Below are 16844 nucleotides of genomic sequence, written 5' to 3'. Positions count from 1 at the left end.
AAGAACGTGCTGAGAAAATCATGCAGAGGTTTACATGGACGTGCATGGATAAGCTTACGGGCAACCATTCACTTATTCACTCAACAAACATGTATTCGGTGCTTGATCTGAATGTGGCAGGAAATGCCATAGGGTTACAATGATGAATAAGACATGGGACTGAAGTTGAGGAATTTGCAAGCTGGAAGAACAGGTGCGGGGGTGGGGCAGATTAGCAAACAGATGATTAGAATGATCAGATCATTATTTTATGGTGTGAAAGCAACATCAGAGACATGCAGGATGAGTCACAGGGTCACAGAAGAAGGCCCCTTTGTAAAAGCAAGGCAGCACCAATTAGCTGCCTCAGAGGGGGCTATCTGGATGCAGAGCTAAACACTAAGTAGGGAACAATCAGAAAAGTTTGGGAATGGGCTAGGGAAGGGAGTAGGAAAAGTCACTCTGGGCACAGCATACTCCATAGGCAAATCCCAGACACGTGGTAAGCATGGCCCATGCGCAGGCTGGACAACACAGTCAATGTCATTGGAACAGAACAATCCAGGCAGAGAGAGACGGGGTGAGAAGACTGACGGGGTTGGCCGGAACCAGGTCAAAAAGAGCTTGCAGACCACGTTAGGAAGCCCCAATTTCTTTCTGTAGGGCCCCAGGTGTCAGTGGCGAGTTTTGGGGCAGAGTACGAAATGAATAGCTCCTCCAAGTAGATCTTTTGGTTGCTGCAGAGGATGCATTTGAGGACAAGTCATGAAGCCGGGAGCCAGGAGAGAAGCCTGGCGTGGTGACACAGGTGAGAGATGAAGGGCTTGTCTGAGGCCAGCAGTCTGAAAAACATCCTGGTGATGAGGAGGCGCTCACCACTGGAGCCCACTGGGGTACCCCTCACCCTCAGCACGCACCCCAGAGATCTGCACTCAAACATTCCCCGCCACCCCCTGAGAGTCCATGATGGAGCTCCAGCAACTCCTCTTCCAAAGACAAGACAGGTGAGTGGGGGCAGAGCCCTTGGACATCAGTGCTGAAACAAGACCCAGATTCATGCCGCAACCAAATATCTAGGTCTAAGTAAATGTTTCTGTTAAACGTTTCTTCATTCAAAGTAGTCACTGAACTTCGAAGGGACCAAGAAACTGAAAGTCCAAAATAAACAGGCAAGTAAGAGGTAAAGCCGAGATGAAAATCCAGGTTTGTCTGATCAAAATGGAGGGTCTCTCGGTCTCTCCCTCCCTCCCTCCCTCTCTGTCTTGTGTGCGCATGTGCACGTGCACACACACACAGAATTTTAACTTCACCGCAGATTTCTCATTGTCATTATCAAGTACATTTTCAATATCTGGAGGCTCACAGCCAGTCTCCCTTCCCAACTCCCATCCCACAGCGCCTTAGATTACCAACTGGAACCTTAACCATGTCCTACATTCTTTATCCCTGGCCCTAGCAAGTTTAATTGCTAAATTGGTTGAAACTGAAAGAATGGGGAAAGGTTTTGCGATAGCATCACCAGCCCTCTCCCTGGGCTTCAGTTCAAAGGAATCGCAGTTCAGGGCCAGAGGAGAGAGGAGCAGACTTAATGCACTTGTAGGCTCTGCTCTCTCCCGCTGCAATCCTCCAGTGCACAAGGGCACAGCAGGGGTTGCTGGGAAACAGAGTCTTTGATGATGTGTTCTCCCTGCTGTGAAGACTAATGACTTCAAAGAGGGCATCCTGCCACGCTAGGGGCTTGCGTGGAAAATCTGACTGCAGTGTAATTAGAAAGAGGCTTGAGTGTAGGCCTCTATGTCCAACAGCACCCTCCTCTGCCTGCTGGAAAACACGGTGTGGGGAAGGGAGAGACAAAGCTTTTCAAGAGCAGGGTGTGTCTTCAGGGTGACTGCTTTGAGGCTGATAAAGAGGGGAAAACCGTTCAAACCAAACCAAACCAAACCAACCAACCAACCAACCAACCAACAAAACCTCAGCCTGGGCAGGAACTACTGGTCAGTGGTCAAAATGGAGAGATTTTAAATAACAGAAGCAAGACCTCCTTCCTGAAAACCATCTCCCCAGCAGGAATCATGATGCCTGATGCTGACGCTGATTCCTAGGTGTTCTCATTGACCTCTCAGCACCTTATGAGGCGGGTACTATTGCCATCATCCTTGTTTCACAGGAAGGGAAGTCACAGCGCAGACGGCTTATACAATTTGCCCAAGGGAAGTGGGTAAGGACTCAGGGGTCTGTTGTGCAGTCCTAACCAATACGTTCTATGGACTCAGTTCTTCATGTATTTAATGTCCTAATGGACTGGCCTCATAGGACTGTTGTGAAGATTGAAGAGGGCGTTTGGGAAAGAGGAAGTCCTTAATGGAAGTGATGAGCGGTGCGTGATCTCAGGACCCTCCTTCCTTCCTGCCCAACATAAATATCTTTCCTGTTATTCCATTTCTCATAATGCTTGAAATCTCACCAGTACCTACTCCATTTTTATTGAGCACCTACCATATACAAGAAACTGTGTACTTGAGAATGAGACTCAAAATTTAGCCTTTGCTCCAAAGGTGTTCTGGTCGGTCTACAAGGGGTCAAGACCAACCTAGGGATAGAAATAACAAGGCACATTGTGGCAACTGCCACGAGGTCTGAGGCAGCTCAAAGAAGGAGAAGATGGCTTCCAACTGGGGAATGAGGGAAGACTTTATGGAGGAGCAGGGATTTAGAAAGGGCCTTGGAGAATGGATAGAATTTACTGGAAGGTAATGGAGGGAGTAACTGGAGAGGAAGAAGTGTCCTGAGTAAAAGTGGGGAGGGTGTCAAGTAAAAAGTTAAGGATGGTCAGGAGGCAAGCAGTTCAGCCAGGCTGGAAACAAATGCAGGGGCCTTGAGAGCTGGGAGGCCTTATCATGAGAGGCTACATGGTAGCCACACTGGTCTTCATCCATCACACTAAGAGCTAAGACACAGGCTCAGACTGTTGGGGTCATTCCATCTCCCGCCATTCATTCCTACCATGTGCTCTTAGGTACGTTATTGGACCCTTTGTGCCATAGGTTCCACATCTGCATGACATGAGGAGGGAATGATATGAACACTCACACAGCATTTACAAATAATGCCTTTACATAGAAAGCACTCAGTGAACATTACTCGTTATTATTTAAACGAGGTAACAGATACAGTGTATTTTGATGTGATGGTGTCATGAAATACCAGGCATTGTGCCCTGGTGAGATTTCCATTCTAACGGTAGGTTATTCTCTATTTCTTCCTTCCTTCCTTCCTTTCTTTCTTTCTTTCTTTCTTTCTTTCTTTCTTTCTTTGACACACAGAGAAAAAGAGAGCACAAGCAGGGGGAGCTGCAGACAGAGGGAGAGGGAGAAGCAGACTTCCTGCTGAGCAGGGAGCCCGATGCAGGGCTCAATCCCAGGATTCTGGAATATGACCTGAGGTGAAGGCAGGCGTTTAATGACTGAGCTACCCAGGCGCCCCATTACTCTAAACCCAACTTGCCAAACTGATACTAAGATCACACCATTTGGTGGCAGTTCAAAGAAACTCAATGCCATTACTTGCTGAGAGCTCATATATTTTCTTTAACATTATTGAGTACAACATATTTTATTTATGTTTTCTTCATAAACCTATCAACTCTATGAAGTAGATACTATTTCTTTTTTAAAGATTTTATTTATTTATTTGTTAAAGAGAGAGAGCACGGAAAAGCAGGCAGAGTGACAGGCAGAGGCAGAGAGAGGAACAGGTTCCCCATCAAGCAAGGAGCCCGATGTGGGACTCGATCCCAGGATCCTAGGATCACGACCGGAGCCGAAAACAGAGGCTCGACAGACTGAGCCACCCAGGCTTCCCTGAAGTAGATACTATTCTTCTTATTTTTACTGATGATGAAGTTAAGACTCAAAAAAGTTATGAAGTCAGCCCAAAATACAGTGCTTTTAAATAGAAGAAATAAGATTTGAGCCCAAATCTCAGGCCAACAATACACTCTTCCCACCGAGCTCTGCTGCCCCCATACAGATAAAAATGTGAGCAGATGAACATTAATCCTCTTGGAAGTAAGGACTCCACAGCCTCCCAGTTCGGATGAAAGAGTTTGACCAAGGCTATAGTTAAGTGAAGTCCAGTTAATGATACCCAAGCTTATCTCTGGAAAGAAAAACCCCTGAACGTATTCCAGACGATCTTTATCCTAGGCCAAGTAGCTTGGGGAAGATGGATGCCCCCGTCTCTCAAACATGAAGATGCCACTCCTGACCCATTGGGGAAAAGTTCTGAAATTTTTGCTAACAATGAGGACCTGACTAGGGATTTTATTCTCCCATGATTGTGCTGGTAGATGAGTAAATGCAATCCAGGTGTATGGTCCATGATCTAGGCTATGCCACGCCCTCTGCTACAGTAATGGGCCATCTTTTTTTTTTTTTTTTTTTTAAAGATTTGTTTATTTGACAGAGAGAGATCACAAGTAGGCAGAGAGGCAGGCAGAAAGAGAGAGATAAGGAAGCAGCTCCCTGTGGAGCAGAGAGCCCGATACGTGATTTGATCCCAGGACCCTAAGATCATGACCTGAGCTGAAGGCAGAGGCTTAACCCACTGAACCACCCAGGTGCCCCAGTAATGGGCCATCTTGACTTGAACACATGGCCATGGTTCCACACCATCCACAGCATAGAGCTAGTCAGTAGCAGACATCTGCCTCTGATGGACAGTTACCAGCCGGGGGCCCCGAGGATATGTCTGAATGCTTTTTTCCAACCTGGATTGGGCAGCAGCCAATGGCATTTACCGTGCTTAAGTCCCCAGCGAGGTCCCTCTAGTGGCTTGTCACTTTCCCTAGGCCTCTACATCATTCTGAAAGAGATGCTTAACTACAGACTACATACTTGTCATTGTTCTAATTCAGGCGTCAACTCATGGATCCCCTAGCCCCAGAGTCTCGAGGGTGAACTGCAGCTTCTCTCCAGCTTCCATTTCATTTAGAGACTCTCTAGCCCTGGAGGGACTGGACACAGGAAAGTTCTCTTTAGGGACCCCAAGAGTCTCTTTTCTTGCCTCTGAGACTTTGCAATATTGCTACAATAGTCAAGTGATTCACCTGTGAAATGGGGCCATTAGTAGTTTCTACTTCATAACATTGAAATGAGAATTACATGCATTGGTACATGAAAAATACTGAGGAGCGGGGCTGGTGCATCACAAGGGCTATTTGTCAGTTATTATTATTACTAATATTAACATCAGTACTATTACTACAGCACTTGAAGGGCACAGTGTGGGGAGCGCTATAATACCAGGCTTACAAAGTACTGTGGCTCATTACACTGATGTTAATTCCACTCCAGGTAGGCTTTCAACGTAGACTGTGTTCCCATTTTTGACTATCCCAAAATGGTGAGCTCTCACTCCATTTAAAGTCACCCTTCCATGAGGAGAAGATATTCGCAAATGACCCTACAAAGGGCAGATATCCAAGACTTATAAACTCAACACCCCAAAAACAGATAATCATGTCAAAAAATGGGCAGACAACATGAACAGACTCTTCTCCAAAGAAGACATGCAAATGGCTAGCAGACTCATGAAAAAATATTCATCATCATTAGCCATCAGGGAAATTCAAATCAAAACCACATTGTGACCACATTACACCAGTTAGAATGGTAAAGATTAACAATACAGGGAACAACAAATGTTGGAGAGGCTATGGAGAAAGGGGAACCCTCTTACACTGTTGGTGGGGATGCAAGTTGGTGCAGCCACTTTGGAAAACAGTGTGGAGAGTCCTCAATTAGTTAAAAATAGAGCTACCCTATGACCCAGCAATTGCACTACTGGGTATTTACCCCAAAGATACAAATGTAGTGAAAAGAAGGGCCATATGGACCCCAATGTTCATAGCAGCAATATCCACAATCACCAAACTGTGGAAAGAGCCAAGATACCCTTCAACAGATGAATGGATAAAGAAGATGTAGTCCATACATACAATGGAGTATTATGTCTCCATCAGAAAGGATGAATACCCAACTTTTGTAACAACATGAATGGGACTGGAAGAGATTATGCTGAGCCAAATAAGTCAAGCAGAGTCAACCAACTATCATATGGTTTCACTTACTTGTGGAGCATAAGGAATAACATGGAGGACATTAGGAGAAGGAAAGGGTAAGTGAATTGGGGGAAATTGGAGGGGGAGAGGAAGCATGAGAGACTGTGGACTCTGAGAAACAAATAGGTTTTAGAGGGTAAGGGGTGGGTGAATGGGTGAGCCCTGTGGTGGGTATTAAGGAGGGCACGTATTGCATGGGACACTGGGTGTAGTACATAAACAATGAATTTTGGAACACTGAAAAAACAATAAAATCACCTTTTTCCTGTGGCTATAAACAAGGGAGTCTCTGCTGTGCATCAGGATGGGAAGAAGCCCATGCGGAGAACTGTGGTCTGGACAGCCTCATGGGATCCTCCACCTGCCTGGCACCTGGGCTTTGAGCAGCTGTCCAAGGTCCTGCACAACTGAAATCTCGGACTCTTCTATATTCAAGGGTCTTAGGGCCAAACGGCAACTTTGACTAGAAAGCCTGGTTCAGGCTATATCTCTTCAGGCAAATGATGCTACTCTTGGTGTGGAAAACCTTGGGGAAGGTTAATATGGTTGGTGGAAAGAAGACTATAAGGAGGAAAAAAACTATCCCAATGCTGAGCTACATCATAATTTAATAAGAGCCTAGATGTTGGCATCAGACACCAAGAACAGGTTCTGTTCATGACTCCATGACTCTGGTCATCGTACAACTGAGCCTCGAATAAAAATAGGCATCGTTCTCATCATACATACATATGTATATGTATATGTGGGCGTGTGTGTGCATGTGTCTGTTCGTTCTCATTATACATACATATGTATGTGTCTGTGCACACGTGTATATAGCAGATATGTATAAAGCAGAGCAAGAGTTACAACACTATGAAGAGATTTTTGTTAAAAAAGGATTATACTTAAACAAACAAAATAAAAGGTCAGAATGAGTTCCCTCCAGGGAATGGTACTTCAGGTAGCTTAGATTTTCTTCTTTTTACTGCTTGTGTGTGTTTTTCCCTAGATTTTCTACCAATTATCTTCAATCCTTTTATTAAAAGGAAAAAATAAAGTTAAAAAAAAAAAAAGCTGTGTAGTGACAAAACGTCTGCTCTCCAATTTCCAAAATTACATGAAGTTAAAATTTCAAAAAGATAATTACAGCATGCATGTCTGAACAAGAATCCAAAATACTTAATCTAGGAAGGCTACGCCTTAAGATTATTTTTACTAAAATTGTTTTCACAGAAATCGTACGTAGAATAAACACTATTAACTACTCACCTCTTAACCAGTTCATAGAATTTTCATCAAGATCAGTGATATTTTTTTTAAAAAAAGACTGAGTCCTGCATTATATACTTAATAAATGATAGCTATTAATCAGCATTATATGAGGGACCGCTAAAGTCTTCAGTGACATTGAGGTTGTACGGCATTAAATACTGTGCTAAATGTGAGGTTTGCTGTTTGCGGTTCACTCGGCCCTTTGCTACCAGACTTATAGAGATGTTTTATTAGAGTCTGACCTGAATGCTAGACCCTGAACCACTTTCTTCTCTCCCCCAAAATCAGGTTAAAATTGAGGGTTTAGTGAGACATGAAGAATAACTTCCCCATGGCAAAAGTTTTAAGAAAAAGAATGTACCACAAAGACACTTTTAAAGCTTCCTTCCTTATCTTTTGCCTCCAAATTTTGTGATTATAAATGTAATACATGTTTATTGTTAAATTATGAAAGAGAACAAAAATATATACAGAATTGAGGGGAATAAGGGGAAGCAAAATTTTCGATGCATAGCAAAAGAAATTGGGAGGACATGTGCCAAAATGATAATGGTAGTTTTCTCTGAGCATGGGATAATGAGTGGATTTTTTTTTTCTATTTATTTTCAAGAAAAAAAAAAAAAAAGATAAATAGCCAAGATCTCCAAAGCCAGGGGAAATGACAGCACTCTCAAACCTAGTATTCTCAGACCAATACCCAAGGAAGCTGAAGGTCCAGCGCGCATTCTTAGTGGAAAATATCCATGCATTCAGTAGAATATATAAATTCAGGACACTATCTGGAAAGCATGGGCAAGACATAAAACATTCATTTCTATAAAATTGAAACAATTTATCTTCCATTCTTGAGCAGATGGGAGGGTAAATTGAGGTTGATTTTTTTTTCACCCTGGTGGTCATGTTGGAGGAAATATGAGTATTCCCGCCTCCGGCACTGTTTAAAATAAGTCTCTTGGTGCCGTGACTGGACTAGTCAGCGAGAACACAGTGGTAGCTTCACCCTCCTCCAGGGGGTACGCAGTACAGTAGGGGGGATGGCAGACACCTGTCACTCAGGGAAAAATGGGATGAGAAGGCCCCTCCATCCTGGGGTCGGGGGGAGAAAGAGGGGGCGGAGGACACCAAGAAACAGTTGGGGACCTCAGAATGTCCAGCTCTCATCTACCGCTGGTAACTGGCTTTCAGAGTGTTACATGCTTTGCACTCTCTTTGAAATCTGTTTACCTGACTGACTTAGCTCCAGTACCCACCCACCACTGTCAAGCTTGGCCACCAGCTCTCTGACCTTAAGCAAGTTTTTTCACCTCTCTGGTCCTCAATTTCCCAATCAATAAAATGCAAGGATCCATTAGGATGTCCTCAGCCACAGCCTACAAACCCGTTCTTATTTTCATTGCAGGGGATGGTGCAGTGGTAAGAGGGCACCCTCCCGAGGGATCTAGAGACTCCGGGGTCCAGCTCTGGGAGGTTTCTTAAGTCTGGCTATGCTTCAGAATCATTTGGAGAAATATTTTGTAGGTAGAGATTTTGGAGCCTCTCCCAGACCTATGAAATTAAAATTTCCGGAGGCAGAAATCAGAAATCCATATTTTAACTAAGCTCCCCAGATGATTCTTAAGGATTTGCTTCATGCACAGGTATCAGGGAGTCAATTACTAATGGCATATTTTGCTCTTGTATCACCTTTAGTAACCAAGGAGGTTATAGTTGCCTCTAAGAGGGGAGCAAAGGGCATCACCTAAAATGACCACAGTCAGGGTCCACACAGCTCATTAAGTGCCTCTGTGTAAATTAGAAAAAGGTGCCCACCTGGACAAACACAGCCTTTGTCTCAGGGTTTGTTTGCCTTGCAGAGCACGGGCTAGGTTTCAGCCCTCAGTTTTCTACTAGCCAGATGTCTATCTGTAATCTACAAGGTCCATCACTGTACTCAGCAGACTGACCACACACCTTTTGTGAAAATAGGTCAAGTCAACATGTTTGCACCTGAGAAAATCCCTGAGGACGAGGTGCAGAGTCTCCCAAGCCAAGTGGGGGACCTGATCCTCTTACATCTGTTTTAAAGGTCCTGGTAGGTGGGGCTTCATGTGCAACTGCTTGGTTCCTGCCTGCTTGTCCAGGGAGGGGTCAGCCCTCTTTCCACAGGACGACAGTTCATCTGGACTCAGGTTACAGTGGGGCTTCTAAAGAGAAGGAAACTAGGAACTTTAAACTTCATTCCAAGAGTGAAGATGAAGATCTGTCTCACACTGGAATGGGTGGGAGAAAGGACAGCTACATTGCCCTTGACTCCTGGGGGAAGAGGTGGAAATGGAAGCAAAGAACAAGGAGGGAAAAAAAGAAGAATGAGAAATAAGGGGCCAAATAAATACACTGGGAACCCTTGTTAGGAATATGTGAATAAGTTTAAAGTAATTACAAAGAGTGACACACACATACACACAGAAACAGAAAAAGAGCTAAAGGGAAGATAATCCCATTTGTGCATGGCATGGCAATGACAGGTGCTGGCATGGACAATGCCCACAGGGCTGGAGGGCAGGGTGTAGGGCACCCAGAGATAAAAAGAGCAGTGCCAGGCTGGCCTGCAAATCTTGTCTGAGGGGTTGTGGGAAGGCGACTGGGGGCATCTGTGACACAAATCAGCGACACGTGGGTGGGAAAATAAAAACCAGACGATGATCTAGAAATGGGCAGAGAGAAGTCGGGAACTGTCATATGTCACCCAGGACTGTCTGACTCCAGCTGAGTCACTTCTAAAGAGACTTTGGGCAGGTCAAAGGAGGCCAAACACTGCCCAAGACCCGTACTTGGGATCAGAGATGCACCCCAGCGTTGCAGTTACTGCCCTCCAGTGGCTGGACATTTGCCCTGTGATTTTCAGAGAGCTGAAAGGAGGGCTCTGCTCAGTTGTAGAAGGGCAGGAGGTGAGGACAGGTTTGTGGTTCATTTTGAGTCACCGGGGGAGTCTGGTTTCTGCTCCATACCTAGAACCCTGAGGCCGGGGCATCCTCTCCACTGGTCTCTGGTCATTGCACTGAGGGTTGTCTCCAGGGAAATGTTCCGAACGGCATCATTCAGGCAGGCCCAAATATAATTACTGCCATCAGGGACGTATTTTGAGCACAACAGAGGGGTTGAGGACAACCTTGATAGACACCGTCCTCATTCTTGGCTTGAAAAGGAAACTGGATTCTATGGGGTGAGACATTTGCTCCTTATATGGATTTAGAATCCCCAGGCAGTCCCTCCTGGGAGGGGGCAGCAGGGAGAAGAGGTAGAAAGAGAAGAAGAGAACAGGAAGCACCTGGCACAATGGAAGGGACAGATGAAAGTGGCGTGGGCTGTAGAGCAGGAAAAGTACGCATGCGCATATGCGCACATGCGCACATGTGTCCTTATCTGGGGATATGATGGTAAACGTGTTGGCTCCTGAGTAGGCAGTGAGAGAAGGTTCTGATTCCTGACAACAGCTTCTAAAACCACAGAGAACACCTGTTCATTTCCCACTGCCAGCTCTTCCAGTCTCATGAATTATCACTTGATCACCATCCTTCAGCATGGAAATCTAGTGATATGCCAGAGTCCTTTAGTGGGAAATATCCTTGCTGTTGCCCTCTGTACCTGAGATGCCAGAATAAGAAATCAGATTATTGTTCAGGAAGAATATTCAAATGCATGAATTTTATGTAATGGGGTGTTCTGAAAAATGTAGCTAGAAGCCCCTGGGGCACACTTTTAATTTAACAACAACAAACAACTTCTGATAGCTTTTCTTAATAATCTCCAAAGGAGCTAAATAATTTTTTTTTCTTCTGTAATATGTTCCTGTAAATCAATCTCTCTTGCTTCCTCCACCCTCGTTTATTGGTTTCATTTCTTGTTAGAATTCTCAATTTGTACTTGTTGTCGAGCAAATATTAGATATATACTCTAACAGTCCCTCTCTGTATCTATAAAGCCACAATGATAGGAGGCTGAGCAATTTCCAGTGAATTCATGGCAGGTTAGACAGAAGACCTGGTAAAGCCCCATGCTGGGGGTAGGACCCTTTTATACCCTAAGTCCTCTGTGGGACACCTCTGTCACCAGGAATGCTGTGGCAGGAAATGATTGATTTTGTTGCCAACCATGAAGACCAAAAATATAATCTCAAATATCCCATGTTCTTTTAATAACTCATTAGAAATCTGTCATCTGTGACTTTGTTTAAATCTTTTTGAAGACTTTTTTTTTTTTTTTTTTTTTTTTTTTACTTTTAGTGAATAGGAGCTTCTTATGTAATGAATTCAGTAATTTTACAACTGGTGACCTGACCCAGTCACCTGGGTTCACAACAGTGACTAGCTTCACCTCCCAGATCCACTCACACATTTCTCAACATGGGCATTTTTGGCAGAACCAGAGTCACCAAGAAATGGTTGCAACCCCCATTACTCACATGCCTCACACACATGGTGCCTGATTCTGTCATTCTTGGTTGTTTTCTCTTAAAAACTTGTTATCTACAGAATAATGTTAGGACTAGGTTTTACTTACAGAATCCGGATAAATACAAGTTTAGATAGTCTCAAGAGGTTTTGAGTGGGTTTGTTTTGCTTTTTGTTTTCTTTTTAGAGTTATTTTAATTTATGTAATTTTTTAAAAACGATTTTACTTATTTATTTGAGAGAGAGAGATCACAAGCAGGGCGGAGGAGTAGAGAGAGAAGCAGACTCCCCACTGAGCAGGGAGCCAAACGCAGGACTCATTCCCAGGACCCAGATATCATGACCTTAGCTGATGGAGATGCTTAACTGACTAAGCCACCCAGGTGCCCTATTTTATTTTATTTTATTTTGAAGGACCCAGAATGATAACATATAGTGAGAGACAATTCCACCAAATGCACAGACAGCTTAGAACTTCTCCCCTCTGCTAACAATTTTAGGGGCACCTACATGGAATTTCAGCATCCAAAGCCTTAGAAAGCAAGAGCTCCTCCAGAGCTAGTCTTTAACCACTCTATCAATCTCTTCTCCTGTCTTTGTAAACTGCACTCTTAAGCTACACTGGACTATTTATTTGCTAGTCCTAGAGAAGTCATGCTTCTTAGGTCTCCAGGACTTCACATATGCTATTCCCTTTACTTAGAATTTCCTTGGTCAGCCTAGGAAACTTCTCCACAACATTCCATTCTAGGTTCTTAGATGTCACCTAAGTCACCCCTTCAACTGTGATCACACAGACCTTTCTTTCTTTTAATAGGTTTTAGAATTTATTGTCATTTTCCTGTTATGTACCCATTATCTATCTAGACCGGTAGTTTTTCCAGAGCAGAGACCACATCTTTTAATAAGCAATCTAGTTTATCCCAGCACAATAGGTAATCAACTGAGTATTTGCAGAAAACATAAACGAGTGAGCGCATAAATGATGGTGTGCAGGGCTGAGAGCATCTGTATGAATAAACCTGCTCCCTTACACACACACACCACGAATGGGCATACCACATACCCATGGGAAGCACGCACACGGGCTCAAAGGCGCACGCGCACACACGGTCTCGGTAACCTGGAGCACCAGGGAGAGGCTGGGTAAACTTGGAGGTGTAATTTTTTGTATTAATGTCCTTAATCAATTCTCTTCCTTGTCTGAAAGTCATGAAAGCTTATTGCTACTTTTCTCCTCATACATTAACCTAGATTTTTCACAGGGGAATTCATTTTCAATATCACTGTCCTGGGATTTGCTTGTTCTACTTCAAAAGAATGTTCAGCTATTTTTATGTATGCAATACAAGGATATTAGGTGAAAAATATAAATACCTACACATGCTGCTTCCCTTCGACTTCTGGAACATTAAATATTCAGGAAAATCAGGCCCGCCATCGATTTTTCCATAATACCCCAATACGTATCATTAGTTGGCAATCTGTTAGGCCAGTTTCCATTCAAGTGACAGACTTCACGTTCAAATCAATTTCGATTAATTTTGTAAGAATCATTTAGAGAAACGTGGCATCAGACCCCCAATTTAAATCAAGATGTATGGCACCCTCCACTTTTCATTTATCTTGTCATTTTATGAGGGAAATGCAGTCTTTAGTCTGGCCTTTTTTATATACATATAAATCCATGCTGCTTATCACTCCTGGTTCCATTATCCCCAAGATAGTCACTTTTTTCCCTCCTAACAGTTGCTCCATTATTTTATTAGTGTCCAAAACGAGACCTCGCAGACAGTGATGATCAGAGAATAATGGAAATTAGAGATGGAAATGACAGATTAGGTCTCCTTGTCTGTTTCCTGGGGCTAATGTTCCTGTCAGTCTGCAGCTCGGTGCTCCAGCCTGTCTTATTTTAAATGACATCAACATGGGGCCTCCACTGAGTCCCTGGAGGCTCTTGTTTACATCCCAAGACTGCCTCTACAACGCAGCCAGAGGGGATGACGAACCCTTGTGCAATTACCAAGTGAAGCCAGGCCTGTCCTCTCATGATCTGTCTGCAACTCGAGGGACGAGGGACGTGGAGGCTTGAGCGATTAGCCACCAAATCCAATCACTGCAGAGGGCCAGCCTGGATCATTCAGGGCAAAAAGCAAAATTATATTTTGTCATTGTTTTCTTCAGCAGCAAGTTTGCAGGCTAAATGATAGAGAGTTGGTTATCCATCACCCTTTACAACATTTTACTCAGAATCATGGTGAACCCGAGATGCTCGGCCATCACTAGGGCTAAAAATCCTGGCTCCCCATCTGCGAGGCAAACGTTTCAGGGGTCAGAGAGGGAGGGGACTAAGGTGACTCTAAACAGCAAACGGGTCTCTGTATTCATACCCTACCCGACATCTATCAGCCAAGTCCTCGGGCCTCCCCACCCGTCTTTCAACAACACACAACCTCACGTGCATTTATACCCTTCTACAAACATCTTCCTCCAAATCGGGGGGACTGCCTCTCTGATGTGATCTCAAGTTCAATGGAAACAGGGCAATCCTTCATTTCCACCAACAGAAAAATTTCATGGCATTTTGACTTCCTCAAGTTTTCTGACCTGTGACTCAGATTTCCTTCCCCTAACTTCATTCTTTCTCGTCCTTATTCCTCAACCTCAACCCGTTCCAGAACATTTGCCCTCTTCTAACATCGATGGGCATCTATCATGCCTTGACTTAGTCATCAGCTGACCAGTTCTCCGAGTTGAGTCCTTCTATCCTTCATCATAAATCACTCCCTTGGGCTCTTCAATCATTTTTATTGCTCTTCTCCAAACTCTCACCCATTTGTCTCCATATTTATTGCTGAGAGAGTCCAGAACTACACTCACTATTCTAGGCTCGGTCTCATCAGAATCCTACAAAGGGGGCAGATCATCGACCTCGGGGATAGCAGTCCTCCATGGCAATGTATGAAATGATGGTGGCGCCTTTTTTTTTTTTTTCCACCTTGTCAGGCTGCAAACACATTTCCAACCTGCACAAAAGCAATCACTCTCAGGTGGCTTGTGCCTTGATTTCTTTCTAGTGTTCCCTGTTCCATCGACTGCTATTATTAGAGTTCATCGATCCCTTTCTCTTCCCACCCTGCTCCACGAACGAGCCAATGCAGAAAGCAAGCTCTTGGCACCCAAAACAGAGTAGAAAGTTGCCTCTAGAAAGCAAAGGACAATGCACAGTCCTCATGGCTGGCGGCCATGTGAATGATCTCCGTGCCACTGAATCATACACTTCAAATGATTGAAATGCTCAATTTTATGGGATGTAGATTTTGTCACAATAATTTTTTTTAATGTAAAAAAAAAATCACAATAAAAGGACAAGGCAAGGGAACTCTTATCCCAGTCATGTGTGCTTGGGGGAAAGCAAAGGTCTCAGGGAGAAAGGGCGACTGGGGACCTAGTAGGAGTGCTGTGACTCATTGTGGAGCACTCCCGCACGTCACCCTTGCTAAATGAGGTGGGGAAATTACGTTTCTCCTCATGTCCGTCTCTCAAAGCTCCTCGATCTCTGGGAGAGCCACACGGGAGTCTGCGCGGCTTCGTGCCTCTCCAACAAAATCCTCAGCTGAGTTCTGCCTGTGGAAGCCTGGTGACTGGCAGTGGAATGAGAAAGAAGGCAGGGACAGCTTGATTTTTCAGATCCCAGCTGGAGGCTGTGGGGCTGCGAGTCAGAGGCATCATCTCTGAACTCGTAAATGGAGGAAAAGATGACACGGACGTCACTGGGATGGTATAAATATGGAAATGCACGGTGACATTTTTACCCATTCGCGATTCAGAATATAACCACCCTTTAGCTGCGTTCCCCTGCGTGCAATTGCTCCGCGTCTTGTCTGCGCGAAGAAGGGTGACAGCTGGGAACTGGCTCGCTTGCCATCCCCTGCACTTACCCCTGGTTTGTGCCCCATTCATTCCGAATGCAAAGGTGCTTGTGTACAGGATCCTTCATGTAACCTTCGTAGCAGAGGCATTCCCCTTAGAAGCAGGGCAGGAAGAAGAAACAGGAAGCAATTGATTAACATGTCTGTTCGAGAAAATGAATATGAAATGATTACCTGAAACTCCGACTCTAATAGTGGTGTGGATGAAACAATAAATCCCATTATGCCACACATCCCCATCTCTGCCGCCCATGTGAATGAGCACACCCTCCATCTCTCCGTTTGCTACCACGGGCTGAGTGTCACAAGTAGAGGAACGCAACATTCACAAAGAACCTACAAAGGTGCTCCGTAAAAACAAAGACCAAGACGCTTTGAGCAAAAGGGCCTTTTCACCCTTACTTACCCAGTGCCCCGTCTCCTGCCGCACACCTGTTAGGTGAGCAAGCAGTGCTTGAAGAGCACCTGAGTGACTTATTTCACCAGATATTTCTAAGACAATTGAAAAGTAGGTATTATTAGCTATGTCATGCTGATAGGGGAAACTGAGGCTCAAAAATGAAAGGATCTAGAGGCAGCTTATAAAGTGCAGTTAACATCTGAATCTATGACTCTGACTCTGGACCTCAGTTTCTACCACGCCATGCTGTCCACCCACAGAACCACCACATGGTCCAAGGAGGCCACTCATACCCATTATGGTTTTTGTAGGAACTCCGGGTTTTTGTTTTTAAATGAAAATGGCTAATGATTTTGGAGCTGTTAAACAGAAGAACCACCCACAATTCTCTATATTGCTCTGCTTCATCACCACTAGTTACTCCATTAATACACCAAGGGGTTCACAACCCCTCTGGAATTGTATGCAAAACCGTATATGCATGTATGTGTGTCTTCCCACGGCAGGATTCCATGACATTCTTCTGATTTACAAGCAAACTCAAGACCCCCCAAAGATTAAGAATCATTGCCTGCCTTAGCGCTGAGCTTGAAAAAAAATTGCTCCTGCTCCTTTATATTAATAATTTGTTACGTAATGTTATGTATCCCTAAACTGCTGAGATCAGTCCTACTACAGCACTAGTGTTAACTCTTCACTGGCTGGTTAATTTGTAGGTGGTAAAA

General features: G+C 44.3%; 1 protein-coding gene across 3 annotated transcripts in view; it reads right to left on the bottom strand.

Moving 5' to 3' along the window:
* ASTN1 (astrotactin 1) overlaps nucleotides 1-16844 on the bottom strand; it is a 316666-nt gene that overhangs the window by 140598 nt on the left and 159224 nt on the right. For all 3 annotated transcript variants that reach the window (XM_059412846.1, XM_059412844.1, XM_059412845.1), the window contains exon 8: nucleotides 15729-15813. In XM_059412846.1, coding sequence (XP_059268829.1) covers nucleotides 15729-15813 — 85 coding nt within the window. The remainder of the gene's footprint in view (nucleotides 1-15728; nucleotides 15814-16844) is intronic.

The sequence above is a fragment of the Mustela nigripes genome, chromosome 10 (genome assembly GCF_022355385.1).
Source record: "Mustela nigripes isolate SB6536 chromosome 10, MUSNIG.SB6536, whole genome shotgun sequence".
In the NCBI taxonomy this organism is placed as follows: Eukaryota; Metazoa; Chordata; class Mammalia; order Carnivora; family Mustelidae; genus Mustela; species Mustela nigripes.
This window is presented reverse-complemented; position numbering and strand designations above follow the sequence as displayed.